The following is a 14,639-nucleotide window of genomic DNA, read 5'->3' on the forward strand; positions in this document are numbered from 1 at the left end:
AATAAGTGTAAGCTATTTTCTATTCCTTTTGTTATAATTCACTGTGTAGTCTATTTTTGTAAGTCACCTTAAGTTGCTCCTGGAACTCAGCAAAGATATAAATACATAAAACTGGCATTTTCTTTTTTAAGGAAAAAAAAAAAAAGAGGAGCACCTGGGTGGCTCAGTTGGCTAAGCATTAGACCAGCTCAGGTCGTGATCTCATGGTTTGTGAGTTTGAGCCCCGCATCGGGCTCTCTGCCCTTACGCAGAGCCTGCTTTGGCTCTTCTGTCCCCCTATACCCCTCCCCTGCTCATGCTCTCTCTCTCTCTCTCTCTCTCTCAAAAATAAATAAACATTTAAAAAGAGAGAGAGACGGGATTGATGCCATGACTTCTTACTAAAGTCACACTAATCACCTCTTCTTATAAGTGCTTACTAATTATCTGATTAATAATTTATTCTAGAGGTTTGCTGGGAGCTGAAGGTGGACATCAAGGTTAACAGTCTATTTTCTAGAAATTTCCTTTTTCTTTCCTTTGCAAATTGGTCATTGCTGATCACTGATCTTTTGGTGCCTCTCCTATTTGTCAAGACACTCACTGGCAGTGGGTAACAATCCCATCTGATAACTTTTCACTGTAATAAGATATAATTTTTATGAAAGTTTCAAAGCTCAGATCCATTTAAAGTGTCTAGCTGCTCTATAATTATCTCATCTATCTCATGCTTCAATCCCTTCTTCATAATGATTTTCCTACCCTTTCCAATTTGAAAACAATTCTCCTCAGCAGAGAACATGGACGAAGGAAATGAGCTCTCTGCTCTCTTACATCTTTCAGTATTACACCATCCTCTATTTGACGCTGCTCTATCTCCCTTCCCAATCCTGCTTAAAAGAATTTTCTAGTCATTCTATGTAAAATCACTTTCTGAACTTACAAAGGAAAATAAATCAGGATTTAAAAAATATATATACTATATATATATATATATATACTTTACCTTTTAAGATGTCTAAAATACTTTATAACATTCTATTTAGTTAAGTCTGATATTTTCAAAAAAGGCTGAATATTCAGAGGCTTTTAAAAAGGAGTTCCATCTGTTCCATGAATGTCCCTCCTGCAAAGACAAATCTGCATCTGTTTTTGGTCATTCACCAAGCCATCTGCCTAATAGGAACGGACTTGAGTCAATCGGCCCATTTCATGCAGGCCAATAAATTCTAAAATCTTTGTCTCTAGATACCTGAATTGAAACAATTAACCACCAAGAGAAATACTCAAAGTATCACTATAAATTTTCTTCTAATTCTTTTCTCTTATTCTGTAAAGTTGTTTTTCTGTCTTATAAGGAATAGAAAAATACGTAAAGGGAGGAAAATTTTAATCTTCTAGTTCAATGTTTACTAGAGCATATAGGAATTAACATTCTAATAATTATTTCACTGAACTGAAAATCTTACAATTTCTAAAACATACTTTTTTATCTTTCAACACTTCACTTTCTTTTTAATTTTTTAAATCTTTATTTATTTTTGAGAGAAAGCAAGAGGGGGACAGATCAGGAGCTTGGGAGGAACAGAGAGAGAGAGAGAGAGAGGGGCAGAATCTGTGGCAGGCTCCAGGTCTGAGATATCAGCACAGAGCCCGATGCAGGACTCGAACTCATTAACTGCAAGGTCATGACCTGAGCTGGAGTCGGGACCCTTAACTGAGTCACTCAGGAGCCCCAATCTTCCCACTTTGTAAAACATCAGACTTAAAACTGATTAAGCGATGTAGATTTATATATTTTATCCAAACATAACATAATTTATTTATTTATTTTTTTAATATTTAAAAAAAAATTTTTTTAATGTTTTTATTTCTTTCTAGGAGAGAGAGAGAGAGAGAGAGACAGCGTGAGCAGGGGAGAGTCAGAGAGAGAGGGAGACACAGAATCCGAAGACAGGCTCCAGGCTCTGAGCTGGCTGTCAGCACAGAGCCCGACGCGGGGCTCGAACCCACGAACCGCGAGATCATGACCTAAGCGAAAGTCGGACGCTTAACCGACTAAGCCACCCAGGTGCCCCTAACATAATTTAAAAAGAAAAAGAAAATGTGAGCAAGATCACCAAGAATGTCTGCCAGCAACCGGCACACTGAATCATTCTCCCTAGGATGGGACAGCTGGCCACGGGCCAACACTGCAGTCCCCTGATCCCTGTACTTACCTGTGGGTTATCCTGCTGAACAAAACATTTGCTAGTAACTACTCCAATATACTCAGCAAAATAATTCAACTCCTAACCATAACTGTCAATGTGAAAAGTAAAAAGTTTCAGAACTGCTAATTGTTTTAACATAGGATAACTTTATTTAATATAAACTGAGTTTAAAATGTCTTGGTAAATTTTTAAACAGACATGCAAAAATTACTGCATTCCAAAAGATTATAGGTGACTCATCTATCTCCTTCCCCTTTAACAACGAAGGGTAGTTCTGTATTCGGGGATACAAGCTGACCTATTTCTCTATAATTATACCTAACAACTCCCAGTTCAACCTACTAATTTCCAAAGAATGGGTAAGTGGACAGCATTTCCTATGTGAAGTATGCTTCCCATAAAAAAATCAATGTACAGTTAAACCAGTTTTAGGAATGTCATATACTGCAGTCTTCTCTTGGAAATAAACAATGCCACGGATACGTTAAAGCCTCTGAAAAATCCTGCAGTGAGGCAGGGGTAGGTGGGAGAAGGAAAGGAAGAAAAGGTGAAGAGAGAAGGAAGAGAAGGAAGAAAGGAAGAATGGGGATGGAGGAAGTTAGGAAGGGGAGCAAAGGTAGGAGGAAGGATGGGATTTTAAAAAAGCAGAGGAGAGAGGGAAGAGGAAGAAGAAATAAACTTTCTTTAATTTTGTTTAGTTCACTACTTCCCCAAATTATTTTTTCCATAGACGATTGTTTTAATCACATATTAGCATCCCTCAGAACTAATGTTTCTAGAAAATACCCTACCAATTCTGGTATAAGGAGGCATCTCCTAAGAGAGTTCCACCAAATTTTCTGCCTAGAGCAGTGGTTCTCAACTGGGGGTGATTTCTGTCCCCAAAGGCATATTTGGCTTGTCAAGGGCATTTTGAGTTGTCATAACGGGGGAGGTGCTACTGGCATCTAGTAGAGGCCAGGGCATTGCTATCTATCCTGCACAGGGTTTGAAGGGACTGCTATTACTACTACTCCTGTTGCACTTGAAGGAAACAAATGTTTGTACGAGAATAATTAGAAAACTAAAAACAAATTAGGAACATTAGACAAAAACTGGTGAAATTAATAGAAGTACCTTAGTTTGGCTAATAGTATTGTACCAATGCTGATTTCTTAGTTTTGACAAATGTACCAGGGTTATGTAAGATGTTAGCCTTAGGGAATACTGAGAGAACTCTTTGTACTATCTTTGCAACTTTTATGTAAATCTAATACATTCCAAAATTAAAAGTTTCCTTTTTTAAAAAAGAGGGTAGCTAGGTATTATAAATTAAAATGAACTTAACTATCTTTATTTCTAGCGTGAGCATTCAAAAAAGCATTTCCAGTTATTAAGATCCTATGGTTTCCCTCCCCAGTCCTGTCTCTAGCTCTAGAAAAAAATTTCTTCCAGTTTCTATATAACTCAAGGGACTACCATCTCTCTTCTGGATTACTATAATAAATGTACTGTAACAAAACGAACATACTCGCTGTCTCAATCCCCTACACACCAGGTCCATCCGCCACAGAATATACTGCTCTGTACTCTGTTAAAATCTTTAACAAGTATGCTCAATACCTACAGGTCCTAATTCAGGGATAAAAGATTCCTTTTTTTTTTTTTTTTGCCAAATCTCCATGGCCTTACCTACTGGAACTACACACTTTCCTTTTAAGCTCTAGTATGAAACAATTAGTTGTCTCCTGAGTACTTCGTGATTTTCACGCATACATTTCCTTTGCCAGAAATTACATTTTCTACACATATACACATGCTACAACACCTACTAATACTTTAACACCCAACAGTTAGGAATTATATCATTCACACAGCTTTCTCTGAGTCCCTTACTCTGACAAAATCAGAGTTTCTACCATCTTTATCACTTTGAGTCTTATGTGGAAATTAATATTGAACCTAGCATATTATGTTGCAATTATTTGTTCATGTGTATTTCTTCTATTAGATTATAAACTGCTTAAGGCAAGGACTATGTTTTATATGCCTTTACATATCTAGAACCCAATACAGCATTCTATATATCCTAAGAAGTGTAAAAACACTTTGTTAATGGTGGTGATTTGCAAATATATTATCATATGATAAATTATGCTCATCAAAACTAGTATTCTTGATTTCAAAGGTTTAAAATCTCTAGGCCAAATTAACATTTTTTACTGTATGGATCTGATCTATTGGCTTATCTTTTTAGAAGCATTTGCTGTTTTTCAACCTCAACTTTAAGAGTTCCAAGGAGAGAATTGTCTCAATTTTCATAATATATTATGAAAGGATATGCTGGGCTAGGAATGCTTAGAAGGAACCTAAAGAGTCATTATTTACTTAAAAGAAGCAATAGTTAAGCTCTACTAGGAATAAAAAATAGGTCTATGATTACTTAGCTCTGTTGTTTTATAAACACACACAAATATACAGATAAAAATCTACACTATTTACTTTTTTAAACTTCAGAGAGAAGTTTTGTCTATCCAGTTCTTGTTATACAGTATATGTACTTAGGTATTTAATAAACATAGGCTTTTACTGATATTGAAGAGAGGAATAGAGAATGTCCCATTAAGAATAACATACGATAATTCTGTTTTTCAGGAGCTCCGTTTCTGTATTTCTTCAGGAAATGAAGATGGCTACCCTGTTATAAAACAGGCTTCTGAACTTAATTATATGCTGGTCATCTATTCAGTAAATTCATAGGTTAAGTCTGATTCCCTGAAGGGGAAATTTGTTAATGGTAAAAACCACATTAGCTCAATTTCCTCATTTTTTGGGTCTAAATTTGTTGTAATAGGCTATAATGGCCAATAACATGGAAGGAAGAAAGTTGCTAAGAACAGCACATATTTTAGGGGATTTGTATCAAGTTCAAAAAGATAAGCTCCTTGCCTTTTGTAAAATCATTCAGTAATGAGAAGAAATCCAAGAAACCATGTTCCCTTTAAGACTAAATCTGGCCTTCCTAGGCTGAGTAATATGGCACACCAAACAGTCAGCCAACCAGGTTATCTGCATGAACCTGGCACCTGGTTTAAGTCCAATACCAACAATGAGCAGTTGGATGACCTAAAGAAGTCATTGATCCAACACCCCTCTTTCTCATCAGTATACAGGGTAGGCCCTGTGACAAGATCTCTTAGTCCCTTCTAGCTCTAACACCGTGCAAGTCTAACCATTAGTATGCCACACTCCAAATTTGACTCAGTCTGCACTTTAATTAGGGAAGAAGGGAAAAATCTCTAGAGAAAAAAAGAGCTAGAGAAAGAGAAGATTAATTGCTGTTCTATGTTATAGTACCATTTGCTTTTCTATCACTTTCATCAGCTATGTAAGGTACAGAATAAAATCCTCTATTTAAACCAGTAGTTCCTACATTATTAATCACACAACTCCAAACTAATATAGACAGCTCTACTGAAAAAAATGACTCTAATTTTGTCTGTTTTACTTTGGTTTTGGGCAATTTTGCTCTTTGTATTCTTATATTTGGACTAAAAGTACCCCTTTAAAAATTTCATCTAGCTATACACAAAACATAAATTTGTGTACTTGCTGTATGTATTTTATGCTCCAAGAAAAAGTTTACTTTAGAAAGGATATTCAAGGGGCGCCTGGGTGGCTTAGTCGGTTAAGCGTCCGACTTTCGCTTAGGTCATGATCTCGCGGTTCGTGGGGTCGAGCCCCGCGTCGGGCTCTGTGCTGACTGCCAGCTCAGAGCCTGGAGCCTGTTTCAGTCTGTGACTCCCTCTCTCTCTGACCCTCCCCTGCTCATGCTGTCTCTCTCTCTCTCCTAGAAATAAATAAAAACATTAAAAAAAAAAAATTAAAAAAAAAAAAAAAGAAAGGATATTCAAGGGGCGCCTGGGTGGCTCAGTTAGTTAGGCGTCCAACTCTTGATTTCGGCTCAGGTCATGATCTCACTGTTCCTGAGATAGAGCCCCTTGTCTGGCTCTGCACTGACAGCACAGAACCTGCTTGGGATTCTCTCTTTCTGACCCTCCCCCCACCTCACCTCTCTCTCTCTCAAAATAAATAAATAAAATTCAAAAAGAAAAGATATTAAAAATATAGTCAGAATACACATTTCCTAAAATCTTAAAGCAAATACAATTTTTGTTAAGCAAAGTCTAACTGGCCCTCTCCTGTACCATGTCTAGAAGTGAAGGTTAATGGACATGTTACTAAAGAGCTGCACTATTCTGCCGCAAGCCAAAGCCAAGATTTACAAACAAAACTGGATACAAACTCAAAAGGAATTCACCTTTTGGTGAATTCCAAACAGGAACAAATGTTTTGCATCCTAACCCATGTGGGAAGATTCTTGCCTAAGTAAAACAGACAGTCAAATGTCCAGTTTAGTTTAGTGTTAGGTTTTTTGGGGGGTAATGGTGGGGGAAGACCTGGAGGAGTGGGGGTGGAAGTATATTTGGTCAGCTCTTTTGGCAAGGAAGCAGAAGGGCTAGGTCAAAAGTCATGTGATCCATGAACACAATATTACAGAAAGAACACAGAACCCTACTGTCAATAACTTGAAATTGGACTGTAAACTAATTACTTGATGTTGAACTCTCTCAAGCATCTTATTTGTAAAGTCGAAATAGTATCTACCATAGAGTAATATTGGTAATAGTGTTGCTGAAAATATCACAAGGCACTAACATGATAACACTTACAAACAGTTAAGAAGTAGTAATAGTAACAGCATCAATAGTAGTAGTAATACGAGTTAATGTTTATGGAGCATTTATTCTATTTTAATCACTGTTCTTAACACGAAGCATTTATTCTATTTTAATCACTGTTCTTAACACGACATGTATTTACTCATTATCTTCATCGCCATCACATCATGTATCTGTTGTTATTATTCCTATTTTATAAATGAGGAAATGGAGGCTCAGAGTACTTAGGTAATTTGCTGTGAGTCACACAGTTAATAAATGATGGAGTCAGGACTCAACCAATCCAAACAATCTTACTCTAGAACTGTTAACCACCAAATATGTTACTGTCTCAATGGCAGAAAGACCAAGGTTGCCATATAAATGGATGGGGCTATCCAGGATAATACGATAGGCTTTGAAGGGTCCCACAGTTCCAGAAGACTCAGACCATGTTTCAGAAAAACCCTTAGATCAAAGACTTGTTTGCACTTGGGGGAAAAAATATTTTGTGATGTTTCTCCCAATTGAGTATAAATAGGTCATTTTGTTAGGAGCAACAAGAGTAATAAAACAAATTGTTTTGAAGTGATGGTTTTAACATATTAGCAGCAATCGATTATTTTTATCATAAACTTAACTGAGTTTAAGAGATTGTTTCTTTGACCTGATACAGTAATTGTCTGTGCTGGGTCTGTCTATAAAACAAAAATTTAAGCAGAAATTGTGTTAGGTTATTGTTTGAACCACCCACCATTAAGTGGTTTTAAATTGGCTATTACAGAGAGGCAAACCATGAGAGACTCTTGAATGCTGACAAAAACTGAGGACTGATGGATGAGGGGGGGAGGGGGGGATGGGCATGAAGGAGGGCACTTTGGGGATGAGCACTGAGTGTTATGTAGAAACTAATTTGACAATAAACTATTTGTAAAAAAAAAAATAAATAAATAAATTGGCTATTACAGAACCCACTCAAAATATATAATAGTCATGGACCTGGTAGTAGTATCTATCCCTACATTAACTAAAGTCTCCATTAAACCCACTCTTCAGCCTTAATGAAGGTGGGGCAATCAAAACCGCTCAAGAGTGGGGGTTAGAATCAAGAAGAGCTGGTTTGGTTGGCTTTTCACAAGCTGGAAAGAAGAGTGGGCAGAACTGCCCTGTCTCTTCCATATGCTGTGCCTACATCAGAAGAGAAATGTTCTTTTACACCGGGATCATCTGACAATGCTGCCTCCTTATATATCCCACAGTTCATCCCTCAGAATAAAACGTGAAGAGGTTTTTTAATACATAAGGAAGAGAATATTCTCCAATCCTCCTTATGGAAGGAACCTTAAAAACACGTCATTCACAGAGTTCAACTCACACCTGCACAGAGAAGTAAATGGAAAAACAGGATTTGACCTTGAGGTCAACCTCTATGGACTATGACCTGGGGGACCCGGTGTAGTCCTGCCAAACCAAAGCAAGAGACCACAAATTCACAGTCTAAGTTTGCTTTGGAACCTGGGAAAGTTAGTGAAGTTAGAAAGTTAGTGAAATAATTATAGTTCCTAGTCCTTGGGACAAAATGAAGGGAAGGGATGATGTAATACCCTGAGCTAGAAGCACAAAAGAAGGAAAAAGTTTCTAATAAAAACCTAGCAGTCAGAGATGCTCCTGACTTTCGAAATACATCTGGATGTAAGGGGCAACAGAATGGCATATTTAGATCTCTGATCTACCACACAAAGATTAACCATAAAAGTCCATTTTTACCTGCCAGTTTCTTCACTGAAACCACATCCAGAACTGCCAAGAGTACAAGAGACAAATCACAGACTAGGCTACTGATTACAGAATGAACATAAACAGGTCACAAATAAAAATTTCATTCACATGAAAATATCCTATCTTCAAAGCATGAAGAAAACTACAAGGCATGCTATTAGAGCTAACTTTATTTTGTTAAATGTAGTAGGCGATGGGAAACAAAAATGTACCTGAGATAGCTTCCAAAATAAGCAACAATATTTGGGTGTTTACAGTCTTTCATCATAATAATTTCTTGCTGTACAACTGCGAAGTCTTCTCCTAGAATAAAAAACAAGCATGTTGGATATTTAGTAGGTAAATTTCAAAAGGTCAATTTGTTTCAAAACCTAATCATGTTACTGATGTTATATTTAATTACAGTTTCAGTCTTTACTTAACAAAAAGTACAGTGATTAAAAGCGTGAACTCAGATCCCAGACTATCTAGATTCAAATACTAACTCTGTCCCTTACTAAGCTGTGTTAACTTGAGCAAGTTACTTGACCTGCGCTGATTTCTTCCTCTATGAAACGGAAATAATAATAATAATAATAATAATAATAATAATAATAATTTGTCTCATAGGACTACTGGAAAAGTTAAATGGGCTAATTTTGTAAAACACTTAGAATGGTGCCCAGTATTGGGTTACCAGATAGCCCACATACACAGGCTTCTCCTGGATTCAAATGCCTTGTTCCAGCCATACTGGGATGCAGAACGGGACTATATTTAGCCTGGTCAGACCATTAGGAAATAATCTCTCTCCTTCTACTCCCTTCTTGCCCAAATTCTTCAAAATAAGATCTGGCAATCCTATAGCAGTATCACATGCTATCGCTCCTAAATGAACACTTACGATAGAAACAGAACTGCAGTGAATGCAAATGTGGTGAACCAGGGACCATGTAAATAGAACAAATGGAAGTACTTACATTTAAATGAAAGTAGCTCTGCATTACTTTCAGTCTTTAAAGCTTCACATACTATGAACAGCCTGATTCGATGTATATTAGTGGCAAAGTAAAAAACAGATTTCCTAAGTTACAGCTCAAACCATAAGTATGAGGTCACTATGGCAAGCCCTGACATTTCTTGCCTTGGTAGTTTCCTAGTGTAAATCTAACGGAGACTTGGAGTAGCCTAGCCATGAACCATTTGAACCCAATGTCAAAACCCACCCTACTGTCCTAGTTACAAGGGAAGAAGTAAAAGAGAAAAGACAGTATGTCAGATTCTTAATTTCTGCAGTGAAGTAAATACAAAATCAAAGATCTCCAAAGAGAGAACAGAAAACTTTTATGCTTCCAAATTTTCAGAAGAAAATCACTGAACTAGGACTGTCTTCTGACTTGACTTCCCACCATTAAGAATTCCTGATATTCATTATATTAAGGAAAATCCAATTTGCAACAATAAATTAAAAATCTAATTAGAAATAATAAAGCCAAATAAAATTAATACCAAATTTCAGTATTTAATAAACATTAAGTACTTTGAAAGTTCTAAATTTGCTTTTTCACCTGCCTCTCAATTATGCATTTCCCCAAACCAGCAAAGGGGTCACATGAGATCAAAGCTGATCTAGTTTGATGGTTAGAGGATAACAGCTGTCTTTCTGGTGGTAGTCATTCCACAGCCTCAAAGGGAGATAGCTTTACAACAAAGTTGATCTGTAGAAAGCATTGAGGAGAAACAGGAAAATGGGAAGGAAGAAGGCTTGCCTGAACTACCACAGCTAGCCTCATCTGCCTCTGTAAGCTTTGTATATACCTGCACATGATCAGTAAGTTCCCTGTACCGTTTAAGCTACCCTGAGCTGTGGTTTCTGTTACTCTCAACTGTATCACACCATCTATGGTGATCTTTGATATATCAAAGCCCTTACGGCACTGCATCAATGGCTGTATGTCCATGTTCTCACTAGAATATCACATCCTCTGGTACAGGATTGTCTTAGTCATCTTTGTATTCATAGCAACTAATATGTGATCAATAAAACTGCTGGCAGAATGAATCTGTAATACCACATAATTCCTCTACACGCTGACTCTAAACTAAGAATGTCTGCTTTTGGTTTAATTTCAATGTTATTACCATGTTTTGTATAATTAATCGCTTATTTGCTACTCTCATGTTTTACTAAAACCCGTGAATAGCTTTAAGTCTTCAACTAACCTCTTTCCCAGAAAATGGTGTGAACCCAAAGTGCTTCCTTTCTTCTTATTAAGTCATTTCTACATCAATTATGAGAATGGCTGAGTTAAATTCAACATTTTTGTGGGGAAAAAAGTTAAAAAAAATCCACAATTTGATTTTTAAAGGTAACTGAAAAAAGGAGATTTGGGTAGAAAAAAAAGAAAGCAGAGTTTAATACAGCAATAATCCAAAGAAGCCTTACAGTAGATTTAAAGTCATTTCATCAAAGCTCCAGAGAACTATATTTCAAAGAATAAATTATCAGGCACCCTCACCCCAAATCCTAGCAGACTTAATTGGATATTGTAAACTGGAATGATTACACCAGATAATCTCTAAAGATTCTTTCCAATTCTGAGAGCCTAAGATTTTTCATAAGATTTTTAGACACTGAAGTGAAGAATATATCTTCCAAACAATGGCAGGGGAGGGTACAGGAGGGAAGAAAACCATAACTGAGAAAAACAGGCAAGCCTATAAGTAGACTGGATCATGAATAAACCAAGTAAAGTGGCAGAATAATACAAACTAAGACATGAAAAATTCTCTAAATAAACATGACACATATTGTGTTCAATAAATGTTAACTATTTGCAGCAGGCTGAATAATGGCCCTAAAGTTAGCAGAAGGACCCTAATCCCTAAAACCTGTGAATATGACTTTATATGGCAAAAGGGGGTTTACAAATGTGATGAAATTAAGGATCTTGAAATGGGGAAGTTACCCTGAATTCTCTGGATCATCTCAATGGAATCACAAGTGTTCTTATAAGAGGGAAGCAGAGGGAAACTTGACTATACGAAGGCTTTGACGATGAAGGGGGAGGCCAAGAATTAAGGAGTGCAAGGAATGTGGCTATAGAAGCTGGAAAAGGCTAGCAAAGAGATTCTCCCTTAGAGTCTCTGGAGAGTGCAGCGCTGCTGACACATGGATCTTGACCCAGTGAAACGTGCTCTGGATTTCAGAATTCCAGAACTCTAAGAGAAAAAGGTGTGCTTTTCAAGCCACCAAGTTTGGCAGCAATTTGTTACAGAAGCCACAGGAAATTAACACATATTACTATCAACATTATTACCGTGGCAGAGCCAGCTACCATTGGCAAACAATCTGTGTTCCCCTTCCGCAGTGTAGAAGTTACTGGTTAGAGATAATCATCTAGTCAAATTAAGCAAAAGTAATGTATCCTTATCCCGCTATTTATTTCCCTATCAGCAAAGTACATGACACTGTGAAGCCCCAGGAAATGCAAGAAGTCTGGGTCCCTGAGTCACTAAAAGAAAGTCACCCAACAACTTGAACATCTGCACATAAATTTGATTATGTTAAGACACTCATATGTTCTACTTTAGTTATTACAGTAGTCAACATTATTCTAAGCTGATAGAATTATTACCATCCATTTATGAAAAAGGTTGTCCAAACTGTAGTAGGTACTTCACAAATGTTTTAGAGTTTTAACAAACTTTTTCTTTTAACAAAAAAAGACTCAGTCCTATTTAATAAAGAACAGATAAAATGACAGATTACAATGAACAGGATTATAGACGTTTCTATTTGGTATACAATGCTTTCCTGTCAACAGCTATATGTAGTCAGATGTGTGAGAACAAAGGAGGAGACCTGACTGTCATGGGAGTGGGTCTTTCCCTGAAAACTACAAGAAAACACAGAATCCCTAATACCTCCTTGCCTTTTAGATACAAACTAACAATCACTGTATTTCCAACATTTCATAAAATTCTTTACTTTTTCTTTGACAAAATAACACATAATCTTAAGTCAAATGCATATCCAACTGACTGCTTTTTGGTATGCCTAGTGATTTTCACTGGTGTCAACTGTGTATGTTTATAAAGTACATTAACTTAAGTATTTTGAATTAACTATCCACTTTTTTAGAAAACTGTAACAAAAATTCAATAGTATAATTACATACGTATTGTCTAGATAAATACCATGAAGCTGCCAAAATGGAACTACTGGTTAGGAGGCAGTGTAATGGCTTATGGATCTAATTCCTTCCAAGTCATTGTACAAAGGCAGTTGACATGTCACTTCACACTAAAGGGAGGTAGAGGTTATTTGAAAATCAAACCAGGAAAATTTAAGGATTATCTGTATTGGGAAGTGAACCAATGGAGAAGTATGTTCATGTCTTCAGGGAGCCAAGTCTTAGTTTATCTGTTAATGGTGTGTCCTAATTCCTTAGTTCTGCCCCCTATGAAGTAAACACAAGTTTACAAGGCATCCTCATTTTCCCTTAGTGTTCTTATTTTGTTTCCTGTACCCTATTTTGTTTCTTTGCTTTATTTTTCTTCAGTCATCTTTATGTCTTTCTTCCAAATGTTTAATATCTTCATGACCCTAATAAGCTGTGATGGTTTTCCAGAAATGTCTTGACAAGTGTTATTATAATAAAATAATTCTCTGCATTGTTAACAGTTATTTAATACAGTAAGTTAGAATTTAGAATACTTTTAATTATCATTCTTTTAAGATTTCAAAATAAGTTTTATCAACTTGTTATAGATATGGTTACCTTCTAGCATAGAACTCTGCAAAGAAATGTGTGTGTATACATAGACATATACACATACATATAGATTTGTGAAATTATATATGTATATAATTTGTGAAAACATCTAACACTTTAAATTTGGATAAAGATGAATAGTTTTTCTTTCTTTCTTTTTTTTTTTTTTAAAGAGAGAAAGCATGAGCTGGGAAGAAGGACAGAGGGAGAGAGGGAGAAATCTTAAGCAGGCCCCACGCTCAGTCTGGAGCCCAATGTAGGTAGGGCTCAATCCCATGACCCAGGGATCATGATCTGAACCAAAATCAATGGATGCTCAACTGACTGAGCCACCCGGGTGGCTCCTAGTTATTCTCTTTAGATGGTGTCTCTTGAGAATATATTCAACAACCACCATACACTGAACAGCAAATATTACACAAAAGAGAATGTGCTTACAGACTACAGGTAGAGTTCCAGAAATGAACAAGACTTTCCTTGACTTTCAGAAACTTACAGGGGATGTGAAATTTGTACTATAATAACTATAATGGTTTAAAGTCAAACCTTAAGTAATTCCTTTATTTCTGTAACATCAAATCTATACTTTGCTATCGGACTCCCCATATCTATCACAGTGTCATGATTAAGGACAGGTACTTTGGAATCAAAATATTGATCTATGAAACTTGATTTCACAGCTTTCTGGTTGTATGATCTTGGGCAAATTCATTCATATTCTCTTTTTCTGTCAGATTCCTCATAAAATGGAGATAACAGTGTCTCCCTCTAATCCTCTTATTCTAAGGATTAGATGAAAGAATACTTCAATGTGTAGAACAAGGCTTCACAAATGTTCATTATCTCCCAGTATGATATGTTATTTGTAATTCTAAATTATTTCTCCTACTATTCTCTCCCTTCACTTGGCTTCAGCCATATCGTCTTCCTTGCTTTTCCTTGACTAGCATGAACAAGCTCCTGACTCCCAGCCTTTACACTTTCTATTCAGACTACCCAGAGTGCTCTTACCCCAGATGGCTTGCTTCCTCACTTCTTTCAGGGCTCTACTCATCTGTTGCCTTCAAGGTGAGACCTTCTCTGATATCCCTATATAAAATAGCAACCCACAGTCACAACTCAACAACACCATTACCACTCTAGTTTTCTCTGTAGCACCTGCCATATCTAACATACTTTATGTCTACTTATTCCCTGTGTCTTCTAACACA

The 14,639-nt window shown here is 36.6% G+C and overlaps 1 protein-coding gene across 4 annotated transcripts in view; it reads right to left on the reverse strand.

Annotated features, from left to right (window-relative positions):
• The window catches only part of MAP4K3 (mitogen-activated protein kinase kinase kinase kinase 3), a 194,724-nt gene that overhangs the window by 85,085 nt on the left and 95,000 nt on the right, over positions 1-14,639 (reverse strand). For 3 of the 4 annotated variants that reach the window (XR_005531592.1, XM_039251258.1, XM_039251257.1), the window contains exon 3: positions 8,884-8,974. Coding sequence is in view for 3 of the 4 variants with exons in the window: in XM_039251258.1 (XP_039107189.1) it covers positions 8,884-8,974 (91 nt within the window). In the remaining variant the exon portion in view is untranslated. Of the gene's footprint in view, positions 1-8,883; positions 8,975-14,439; positions 14,518-14,639 lie in introns of all 4 variants that reach the window. The other variant, XM_039251259.1, reaches the window with a different exon arrangement.

Source organism: Hyaena hyaena, unplaced genomic scaffold (genome assembly GCF_003009895.1).
Source record: "Hyaena hyaena isolate Hyena2069 unplaced genomic scaffold, ASM300989v1 scaffold_388, whole genome shotgun sequence".
In the NCBI taxonomy this organism is placed as follows: domain Eukaryota; kingdom Metazoa; phylum Chordata; class Mammalia; order Carnivora; family Hyaenidae; genus Hyaena; species Hyaena hyaena.